This window comes from Anomaloglossus baeobatrachus, chromosome 9 (assembly GCF_048569485.1).
Source record: "Anomaloglossus baeobatrachus isolate aAnoBae1 chromosome 9, aAnoBae1.hap1, whole genome shotgun sequence".
Classification (NCBI taxonomy): Eukaryota; Metazoa; Chordata; class Amphibia; order Anura; family Aromobatidae; genus Anomaloglossus; species Anomaloglossus baeobatrachus.
In genome coordinates, this window is record NC_134361.1 from 200,222,943 (window position 1) to 200,235,048 (window position 12,106).

Below are 12,106 nucleotides of genomic sequence, written 5' to 3' on the forward strand. Positions count from 1 at the left end.
GACACCCTTGTTCATGGATATACGTATCTCTTAAAGGGTCTCTTATGTTCAACAAGCCTCGTCCTGCTCCCTTGGCTAAACATCATATACAACTTAGGTAATCATCTGGTCTGCTCTGTTAGTCTTTGTCAGACATGGCGAACCTTTCACAGGCCGAGTGGCCCAACTGTATCCCTAAACCCAATTTCTTTTTCTGAAGTGCCAACATGGCAAATAATTATGGTAATTGATTTTAACCTTACCTTTGCAGTCTTCTCTTCAGCAGGGGGCATCACACTCATGCGTGCTTAACACGCATTGAAGCCCCGCCACTCCCACTGCCCTCTCCAGACACAGCAGTTGGATTGATCTTTATGGAAAAAAATGCAAAATATTAGACACAGATTTTAGCATGGAATGCAATCAGATTTCACCCTGAAATTTACAAACATCTCTAAATCCCATAAAGACATACGAGTTGCTCTCCTCCCCCTTCATTATGTAGTTTTGTCCCCCTTCCTGGGCCACTTCTTGTTAAACATGTCTCCCATCCTTATATATATTTCCTACATTCTGGTAGATTTGTCTCCATCCTGGTAAATGTATTTCATCCTAGTAAATATCTCCCATCCTGATATATATTGTTCCCATCCTGATATATATTGTTCCCATCCTGATATATATTGTTCCCATCCTGGTATATATTGTCCCCATCCTGGTATATATTGTCCCCATCCTGGTATATATTGTCCCCATCCTGGTATATGTATTTCATCCTGATATATATTGTCCCCCATCCTGGCACAGCCGCACACTGTTAAAAAAACAAAATAAAAACATACTCTCCTTCCAGCACGCGCTGCTGGGTCCTCGGTTCCCGCGCGGCCACCAGACGTCATTGCTCCAGCGCTGCTTACTGGCGCTCCCACAGTCTCCTCCCCTCCAACACAACTTTGAACTGCCGGCGCGAGTGCGCCAGCAGTGCAAAGCTGCAGGATGAGGCGATAGCGTGCGTGCCGACAGAGAGGGCTCTGCTGCCATAGGTTTGCCATCACTAGTCTAAGGTGTATAGTCAGAACCAGGCCACTCATGGTTCACTTAATCAGATTATAGAGAAGTTTATTAGGGGCTCATGGTCATTGTAAGGTAGATCATTTTTCTGAAATGTAACAAATAAATGCTAGAGGGGAAAAAACTGGTAAAGGAAGTCATACTCATCTGTTCAATCCCTATCTGGTTCGGAGACTGTTTGTTACGTCCACCATTTGACCGTAATTGTCTGCAGCGGTCACATGTATGATGAAAGGGACGTACCAAGCCAGGATTGAGAGTAGCACTTGTACATATTCTTGCTCCCAAACTCATTGAAGTAAATTCTGCCTTTTAGGTTGGAGAGTTGGTTCAGTATCTGTTGATCAGAGACCAGAAGAAACTGCCTATAAAGCGTGCAGGTATGTCCAAATCCACAGCAGGAATCCTTGTGGGGTGCCCCCCCCAATCTAAAAACAAAAAAAACACACATTTGGTCTATGCTGACAACCCTTTAGCAGTGACTGATCTGTTGCCTTTGGCGGTACGTCATGGGTTCCCTTAATGGGCAGCTATGGTGCAATGATGGGTAGAAGAAGCTGTGTTTCAGAACAATACATGTACAGTGCCTTGCAAATGTATTCAGCCCCCTTGAATTTTTCATCCTTTTCCCACATTTCAGGCTTGAAACATAAAGATAAAAATGTTAATGTTCTGGTGAAGAATCAACAACAACTGGACACAATTGTGAAGTTAAATGATATTTTCTTTGTCGCTCCATTGGGAGACCCAGACAATTGGGTGTATAGCTATTGCCTCTGGAGGCCACACAAAGTATTACACTTAAAAGTGTAAGGCCCCTCCCCTTCTGGCTATACACCCCCAGTGGGATCACTGGCTCACCAGTTTTGTGCTTTGTGCGAAGGAGGCAACACATCCACGCATAGCTCCACTTTTTAGTCAGCAGCAGCTGCTGACTATGTCGGATGGAAGAAAAGAGGACACATATAGTGTCCCCAGCATGCTCCCTTCTCACCCCACTGTATGTCGGAGGTGTTTGTAAGGTTGAGGTACCCATTGCGGGTACGGCGGCAGGAGCCCACATGCTGATTCCTTCCCCATCCCTTTTTACAGGGCTCTGGGTGAAGTGGGATTTACCGGTCTCCAGGCACTGAGACCGTGCTCCATCTACAGCCCCTGGAGAAGATGCTGGATGGAGCGGAGTACATCAGGGACATGGCCCTGCTTCCTCAAGGTACTCTGTGTCCCCGTGCATTTGGCGCTCACACCGCAGCATGCTGGGTGTTGTAGTGCGCCGGGGGACATCAGCGCTGCGGCGCCTGTGCCATGGCCTCATTCAGCTTTGCTGAAGCAGGCTCACTTATGGGAATTGGTCGCGCCGGCCGCTGGGACTGCGGCGCGGCTGGCACTTGTAGTGCGCCGGGGACTTCAGCGCGGCCTGCGCTTTTACGGCGGCCGCGCTGATAACTAGAGTCCCCGGCTTTTGCGGCCTGCTTCCGTTCGTTCCCGCCCCCAGACCTGCCAGTCAGGAGAGGGGCGGGACGCTGGCCACTTCCAGGAATCGGTCGCGCCGGCCGCTGGCAGCGGCGCGGCTGGCACTTGTGGTGCGCCGGGGACTTCAGCGCGGCCCGCGCTTTTACGGCGGCCGCGCTGATAACTAGAGTCCCCGGCTTTTGCGGCCTGCTTCCGTTCGTTCCCGCCCCCAGACCTGCCAGTCAGGAGAGGGGCGGGACGCTGGCCACTTCTATGAATCGGTCGCGCCGGCCGCTGGAACTGCGGCGCGGCTGGCACTTGTGGTGCGCCGGGGACTTCAGCGCGGCCCGCGCTTTTACGGCGGCCGCGCTGTTAACTCGAGTCCCCGGCTTCTGGGCCTAGTCTCCCTTCGTTACCGCCCACAGCCCTGACAGTCAGGGTAGGGGCGTGACGCTGCATAGAGCAGAGCTGAGAGCTGGAGTATGTTTTGCATACTCCACCCCTCTCACTGTGTGCACTGTGAATCCGGATTCCCGCACTTTCTCAGGCACGCCCACGGCTTCCTTCTCTACAAGGACACCGGCAACCATTAGTGTCAGTTTCTGTACGATACAGAGACAAGTGTGGAAGACCCTGGCATTCTGATAGTCACACAATCGCTGTAACAGGCGTTAAGCAGCACCTGGGGTGCTAACCCCACTAGTGCAGAAGGGCACTTATAGATATGCTTGTACTATATACATTGCACTGTTTGGTCGCACGTTGTATATACCCTCCTGGATTATGCGGAGGAGTTATCAGTATATTCTCTGTGTAAAACAAAGGTGCAGAACCACATGTTTTTCTATACAGCTGGTACAGCATGTACGGCTATACGGCCGGCAGGTACATAGACTCCCATTGTATGCACTAATGGCCAGGGGATGAGGACGGTGTCTGCAGTATTTACTGACAGTTTTTCTGAGACTATGGCTATGATACTAGAAGCCTAGCAGTCCGGACATGTCTCTCACAATATGGGCACTGTTGAATCATTGATCCATGGCCCCCCTCAGTGTGAATAACTAACAGCTCCGGGAATGTCACACGCATCCCAGAGTCACGGCTCTGCACGGACGTCAGTCCCAGACAGCCTAAGTGGGCTCGCTATGAGCGGCCTCGGTTTCATCAGGGTCCTAACAGAAGGACTCGCTGTGTAATGAGGCGGAAGTAGCGGCTCAGGATTCTGATCCTGAGACCGCTCTCAATCTGGATACACCTGATTGTGACGCCATAGTAAATAATCTTATAGCGTCCATCTATAGAATGTGGGTTATTTCTCACAGCTCCTCCAGTGGAGGAGTCAGCTTCACGTATTTTTCTGGACCACTCTGCCTTCAGAGAGGCAGTCCAGGAACACCACGCTTATCCAGATATGCGCTTCTCCAAACGGCTTAGGATACACGTTATCCCTGTCCCCTGACTTGGTCAAGGACTGGACCCAATGTCCCGAGCGGCATCCTCCAATCTCCAGGCTTGTAGCTAGATCCATAGTTGCAGTGGGAGATGGAACTGCAAACTCAAAGATGCCACTGACAGACAGATGGATCTCTGGTCGAAAGCCATCTATGAGGCTGTCGGCGCACCGTTGGCTCCGGCATTCTCTCCCTTGGGGCACTCCAAGCTATTTCAGCTTGTCTTACACAGATTGACACGGTTACACGTACATCTGTACCGCAGGTGGCATCCTTAACCTCTCAAATGTCTGCATTTGTTTCTTACGCGATTCAGGTTATCCTGGACTCTGCGAACCGTGCGGCGGTAGCCTCCGCTACTCCGTGTTTTTAAGCAGAGCCTGGTCTGCTCGTTAAGTGAATGGAAGGCAGATTCTGCTTCCAAAAAAGGTTGCCTAACCAGTTGCCTTTTTCTGCTGACCGACTGTTTGGTGAGCGTTGGATGTAACCATCAAACAGTCCAGGGGTAAGGATTCATCCTTTCCTCAGCCCGGACACAACAAACCCCAACAGAGCAAGAGGCAGTCGGGGTTTTCGGCCTTTTCGAGGCTCGGGCAGGTCCCATTTTTCCTCGTCCAATGTGGTCTCAAAAGGATCAGAGGAGCTAAGATTCTTAGCGGGCTCAGTCTCGCCCAAAAAAGCGACAGTCTGAAAACCCGCTTCCAAGGCGGCTTCCTCATGACTTGCGGCCTCGGTCGGTAGCAGGCTCTCCCGCCTTGGCGATATTTAGCTGCCATAGGTCAATGACCATGGAGTGTGAGACATTCTGTCTCACGGGTACAGGATAGAGCTCACTTCTCGTCCTCCAACTCGATTCTTCAGAATTTCTCCACCTCCCGGCCGGGCCGCTGCTCTTCTGCAAACAGGGTGCACTCTATAGGCAGAAAGAGTGATGACCCCCGTTCCTCTTCAGGAACAAGGTCACGGTTTTTACCCCAAATTCTTTGCGGTACCTATAACAACGGGCCGTTCCGTCCCGTTCTGGATCTAAAAATGCTCAGCAAGCTCGTGGACACCAGGCGGTTCCGGATGGAATCCCTCCGCCATGTCATCGCCTCAAGGTCCCAAGGATATTTCCTAGCATCATTAGGCATCAAGGATGCTTATCCACACGTGCCGATTGATCCAGAGCACTAGCGTTTCTACGCTTCGTTATAGGAGACGAACACCCTCTGTTCGTAGCTCTACCTTCCGGCTAGCGACAGTCCAACTGGTCTTCGCCACGGTCAGGGCAGCAGTAGTCACAGTCCTGCACTCTCAGGGTCACTCTGAGGTCCCGTATTTAGACGATCTACTTGTCAAGGCACTCTCTTAGGAAACATGCCAACACTGCCCGAACGTTGCGCTGGAGACTCTCTAGAGTTTTGGGTGGATCATCAACTTTTTAAAGTCAGATCCGACCCCGACCCTATCGATAACATATCTAGGCATAGAGTTTCTTACTCTCTCAGCGATAGTGAAGCTGCCGCTAGACAAACAGCATTCACTACGGGCTGCAAGCTCTTCTTTAAGAACCAGTCGCACACATTGAGACGCCTCATGCACTTCCTACGTAAGAGCAATGGAGGCAGTTCCTTTCGCGCAGTTTTACTGCGTCCACTACAATGGGACATTCTCCGCCAATGGGACGAGGAGTCGACGTCCCTCAACAGAGTCGTCGTTCTTTCTCAGGCGGCCAAGGAATCTCTACGGTGGTGGCTTCTTCTCACCTCTTGGTCAAAAAGAAGGTCCTTCCTATCCCCGTCCTGGGCGATAGTTACGACAGACGCGAGTCTATCAGGGTGGGGAGCAGTTTTTCTCCACTACAGCGCTCAGGGTACGTGGACTCAGCAAGAGTCCACTCTTCAGATCAATGTTCTTGAACACAGAGCAGTGTATCTTGCCCTACAATCCTTCCAACAGCGGCTGGAAAGCAAGCATATCCGACTTCAGTCGGACAGCTCCACAGCGGTGGCATACATCAACCACCAAGGAAGAACGCGCAACCGGCAAGCCTTCCAGGAAGTCCGGCAGGTTCTGATGTGGGTGGAAGACACGGCATCCACCATATCCACAATTCACATCCCAAGTGTGGAAACTAGGAAGCTGACTTCCTAAGTCGCTGAGGTGTGGCCGAAAGAGTATGGTCTCCTCACCCGGACGGGTTTCAGGAGATCTGGCGCCGCTGACAGAGGCCGGACGTCGATCTAATGGCGTCACGGCACAACAACAATGTGCCAGCTTCATGGCACGGTTTCACAATCATCGAGCTCTGGCGGCAAACGCCTTAGTTCAGCATTGGTCGCAGTTCCAGCTACCTTAGGTGCCACCTCTGGCATTGTTGCCTAGAGTACTGCGCTAGATCAAGACCGACTGCGGCCGCGCCATCCTCGTCGCTACAAATTGGCCGAGGATGTTGTGGTACTCGGTTCTGTGGTGCCTCACGGTAGGCTAACCGGGGGCACTACCAGACCAATCAGACTGGCTGTCTCAAGGGCCATTCTTCCATTTGAATTCTACGGCCCTCAACCGGATGGTGTGGCATTGAGTCCTGGAACCTAGTGTCGTCAGGATTACCTCAGGACGTGGTTGCCACCATGAGACAGGCTAGCATACCAACGTCCGACAAGATTGACCACAGGACGTGGAAGATGTTCTTATCTCGGTGCTCGGCGCAGGGTGTTTCTCCCTGGCCGGTTGCATCGTCTATGTTTCCTTCCTTCCTGCAATCTAGGTAGGAAAATGGGTTGTCGCTCAGTTCCCTTTAGGGACAAGTCTCAGCGCTATCTGTATTTTTTCAGAAACGACGACTTCCTCAGGTACGCACGTTCCTACGGGGAGTTTGTCTTCTCAGCACTCCGTACAAGCGGCCGTTAGAGCCCTGAGATCTGAACAAGGTTCTAATTGCCCTCCAGATGCCGCCTTTCGAGCCTTTGAAAGATGTCTCCCTTCCCGTTTTTCACGGGAAGTGGCCTTCTAGTAACGGTCTCGTCTCTTAGGAGAGTTTCCGAGCTAGCAACGCTCTCATACAAACTCCCTTCCTGGTCCTTCACCAGGACAGGGTAGTTCTGCGTCCGGTTCCGGAATTTCTCCCTAAGGTGGTATCCCATTTTCATATCAATCAGGATATCACCTCACCTTCTTTGTGTCCTCGTCCAGTCCATCAATTTCAGAAAGATTTGCATCTGTTGGTTCTGGTGAGAGCACTCAGGTTCTACTTCCCGCATGGCGCTCCTGCGCCACCCGGATGCACTCTTTGTCCTTGTCGCTGGTCGGCGTAAACAGTCGCAAGCTTCCAGATCCACCCTTGCTCGGGGGCTCGAGGAACCAATTCTTGAAACCTACAGTTCTACTGGGCTTCTGGTTCTCTCAAGGCCGAAGGCCCATTCTACCAGAGCCGTGGGTGCATCCTGGGCATTACGGCACCAGGCTACGGCTCAGCAGGTGTGTCAGGCACCCACCTGGTCGAGTCTATTTACTTTTACCAAGCATTATCAGATGCATACCTACGCTTCGGCAGACGCCAGCCTAGGTAGATAAGTCATTCAGGCGGCGGTTGGCCACCTGTAGGAGAGGGCCGTTTGACGGCCCTATCATGAGGTATTCTTTTACCCACCCAGGGATTGCTTTTGGACATCCCAATTGTCTGGGTCTCCCAATGGAGCGACAAAGAAGAAGGGAATTTTGTTTACTTACCGTAAATTCCTTTTCTTCTAGCTCCAATTGGGAGACCCAGCACCCGCCCTGTTTTCTCGGGGTTTTTCTGTTTTTTCGGGTACACATGTTGTTCATGTGGTATGGTTCAGTTCTCCGATGTTTCCTCGGATTGAATTGGTCTTTAAACCAGTTATTGGCTTTCCTCCTTCTTGCTTTGGCACTAAAACTGGTGAGCCAGTGATCCCACTGGGGGTGTATAGCCAGAAGGGGAGGGGCCTTACACTTTTAAGTGTAATACTTTGTGTGGCCTCCAGAGGCAATAGCTATACACCCAATTGTCTGGGTCTCCCAATTGGAGCTAGAAGAAAAGGAATTTACGGTAAGTAAACAAAATTCCCTTCTTTCTTTGTCGCTCCTAATTGGGAGACCCAGACAATTGGGTGTATAGCTATTGCCTCCAGAGGCCACACAAAGTATTACACTTAAAAGTGTAAGGCCCCTCCCCTTCTGGCTATACACCCCCCGTGGGATCACGGGCTGATCAGTTTACATGCTTTGTGCGAAGGAGGTCAGACATCCACGCATAGCTCCACTGTTTAGTCAGCAGCAGCTGCTGACTATGTCGGATGGAAGAAAAGAGGGCCCATACTAGGGCCCCCAGCATGCTCCCTTCTCACCCCACTTTGTGTCGGCGGTGTTTGTTAAGGTTGAGGTACCCATTGCGGGTACGGAGGCTGGAGCCCACATGCTGCTTCCTTCCCCATCCCCCTTGGGGCTCTGGGTGAAGTGGGATTTTACCGGTCTCCAGGCACTGAGGCCGTGCTCCATCCACAGCTCCTGTGAATCTGCTGGACATGGAGCGGAGTATCTTCAGGGACATGGCCCTGCTACGTTGAGGTACTCGGTGTCCCCGTGGGGACCGCGCGCAGACACACGGCAGCACTGCTGGGTCTGTTAGTGCGCCAGCGGCGCTGCCCGCACTAGTGCCATCGCACACCACAGCGTAGCTGGGTGTGTTAGAGTATTGGGGGACTACCGCGCTAACCGCCGCTGCCATTTTTATTCAGGCGCGGCTGGGACTTGTGGTGCGCCGGGGACTTCCGCGCCCACCAGGGCTTATATGCCGGCCGCGCTTATCACTCGAGTCCCCGGCTTGTGCGGCCTAGTCTCGCTTCGTTACCGCCCACAGGCCTGCCAGTCAGGGTAGGGGCGTGACGCTGCACGGCAGCGCTGAGAGCTGGGGTATGTTTTGCATACTCCACCTCTCTCACTGTACACAGTGTGAAACCGGATTCCCGCACTTTCTCAGGCACGCCCACGGCTTCCTCCTCTACACAGGACGCTGGCAGCCATTCATGTCAGTTTTTTTCTGTAGCAAGAAAAGAGACAAGTTTGGGAAGACCCTGGCAGGGATTCGGATAGTCACACAACCGCTGTGAGCAGGCGTTATGCAGCACCTGTAGTGCTGACTCCACTAGTGCCGAAGTGCACATATATATATATGCTTATACGCCATACATTGCACTGTTTGGTCGCACTTTTGTATATACCCTCCTTGATTTGTTCGGAGGAGATTACAGCATATTGTCGGTGTAAAACAGGGGTGCAGAAGCACATGTTTTCTATGCAGCCTGTACAGCATGTACGGCTATACGGCCGGCAAGTTACATAGACCCCCATTGTATTCAACTCAGCCGGAGTCTCTGATAATGGTCCAGGGGATGGGGACGGAGTCTGCAGTATTTACTGACAGATTTTCTGAGACTATGGCTATGATACTAGAAGCCTTGCAGTCCAGACAGGTCTCTCAGACCATGGGCACTGTTGAATCATTGCTCCCTGGTCCCCCTCAGTTGGAACAACTGCGAGCTCCGGGGGTGCCACGGGCATCCCAGAGTGACGGCTCTGACACGGACGACAGTCCCAGACAGCCTAAGCGAGCTCACTATGAGCGGCCCTCGACTTCATCACACTGGAGGATCCCAGCAGGAGGACTCTCTGTGTGATGAGGCGGAGGTAGCTGCTCAGAATTCTGATCCTCAGACCGCTTTCAATCTCGATATACCTGATAGTGACGCCATAGTGAATGATCTTATAGCGTCCATCAATAAAATGTTGGATATTTCTCCCCCAGCTCCTCCAGTGGAGGAGTCAGCTTCACAGCAGGAGAAATTCCATTTCAGGTATCCCAAGCGTAAACTTTTCTGGACCACTCTGACTTTAGAGAGGCAGTCCAGAAACACCACGCTTATCCAGATAAGCGCTTCTCCAAACGGCTTAGGATACACGTTATCCCTGTCCCCTGACGTGGTCAAGGGCTGGACCCGGTGTCCCAAGGGGCATCCTCCAATCTCCAGGCTTGCGGCTAGATCCATAGTTGCAGTGAAAGATGGAGCTGCACTTAAAGATGCCACTGACAGACGGATGGATCTCTGGTCGGAATCCATCTATGAGGCTACGACACGCCGTTGGCTCCAGCCTTCGCAGCCGTATGGGCACTCCAAGCTATTTCAGCTTGTCTTACACAGATTGACACGGTCACACGTACATCTGTTCCACAGGTGGCATCCTTAACCTCTCAAATGTCTGCATTTGCGTCTTACGCGATTAATGCTGTACTAGACTCTACAAGCCGTACGGTAGTGGCGTCCGCTAACTCCGCGTTTTTACGCAGAGCTTGGTCGTTAAGTGAATGGAAGGCAGATTCTGCTTCCAAAAAAGTGCTTAACCAATTTGCCTTTTCTGGTAACCGACTGTTTGGTGAGCGTTTGGATGAAATCTTTAAACAGGCCAAGGGTAAGGATTCATCCTTACCTCAGCCCAGACAACACAAACCCCAACAGTGGAACAGACAGTCGGGGTTTCGGTCCTTTCGAGGTTCGGGCAGGTCCCAATTCTCCTCGTCCAAAAGGACTCAAAGGGATCAGAGGAGCTCAGATTCTTGGCGGGCTCAGTCACGCCCAAAAAAGACAGCCGGAAGACCCGCTACCAAGGCGGCTTCCTCATGACTTTCGGCCTCCTCTCTCCCCATCCTCGGTCGGTGGCAGGCTCTCCCGCTTTGGCGACTTTGGGCTGCCACAGGTCAAAGACCGTTGGGTGAGAGACATTCTGTCTCACGGATACAGGATAGAGTTCAGTCTCGTCCTCCAACTCGATTCTTCAGAACTTCGCCACCTCCCGACCGAGCCGATTCTCTTCCGCAAGCGGTGTGCACGCTAAAGGCAGAAGGAGTGGTGACCCCCGTTCCTCTTCAGGAGCAAGGTCACGGTTTTTACTCCAATTTGTTGGTGGTGCCAAAAAAGGACGGGTCTTTCTGTCCCGTTCTGGACCTAAACCTGCTCAACAAGCACGTGATAACCAGGCGGTTCCGGATGGAATCCCTCCGCTCCGTTGTCGCCTCAATGTCTCAAGGAGATTTCCTAGCTTCATTAGACATCAAGGACGCTTATCCCCACGTGCCGATTGATCCAGAGCACCAGCGTTTCTACGCTTCGTTATAGGAGACGAACACCTTCAGTTCGTAGCTCTACCTTCCGGCTGGCAACAGCCCCACGGGTCTTCGCCAAGGTCATGGCAGCAGTAGTAGCAGTCCTGCACTCTCAAGGTCACTCAGTGATCCCGTTTTTGGGCGATCTACTTGTCAAGGCACCCTCTCAAGAGGCATGCCACCACGCCCTGAACGTTGTGCTGGAGACGCTCCAGAGTTTCGGGTAGATCATCAACTTTCCAAAGTCAGATCCGACCCCGACCCAATCGCTAACATATCTACGCATGGAGTTTCATACTCTCTCAGCGATAGTGAAGCTTCCGCTAGACAAACAGCGTTCACTACAGTCAGGGCTGCAATCTCTCCTTTAAGGCCAGTCGCACACATTGAGACGCCTCATGCACTTCCCATGTAAGATGATAGCAAACATGGAGGCAGTCCCTTTCGCGCAGTTTCATCTGCGTCCACTACAATGGGACATTCTCCGCCAATGGGACGGGAAGTTGACGTCCTTCGACAGACGTCTCCATTTCTCAGGCGGCCAAGGAATCTCTACAGTGGTGGCTTCCCCCACCTCATGGTCAAAAGGAAGGTCCTTCCTACCCCCATCCTGGGCGGTAGTTACGACAGACGCGAGTCTATCAGGGTGGGGAGCAGTTTTTCTCCACCACAGGGCTCAAGGTACGTGGACTCAGCAAGAGTCCACCCTTCAGATCAATGTTCTGGAAATCAGAGCAGTGTATCTTGCCCTACAAGACTTCCAGCAGTGGCTGGAAAGCTAGCAGATCCGAATTCAGTCGGACAACTCCACAGCGGTGGCATACATCAACCACCAGGAAGAACACGCAGCCGGCAAGCCTTCCAGGAAGTCCGGCGGATTCTTACGTGGGAGGAAGACACGGCATCCACCATATCCGCAGTTCACATCCCAGGCGTGGAAAACTGGGAAGCAGACTTCCTCAGTCGCCAGGGTATGGACGCAGAGGAA

The 12,106-nt window shown here is 52.2% G+C and overlaps 1 protein-coding gene across 1 annotated transcript in view; it reads left to right on the forward strand.

Moving 5' to 3' along the window:
- LOC142251437 (non-structural maintenance of chromosomes element 3 homolog) overlaps positions 1-12,106 on the forward strand; it is a 65,098-nt gene that overhangs the window by 9,475 nt on the left and 43,517 nt on the right. Inside the window, exon 4 of the mRNA XM_075324243.1 lies at positions 1,367-1,430. Within this exon, the coding sequence (XP_075180358.1) occupies positions 1,367-1,430 (64 nt within the window). The remainder of the gene's footprint in view (positions 1-1,366; positions 1,431-12,106) is intronic.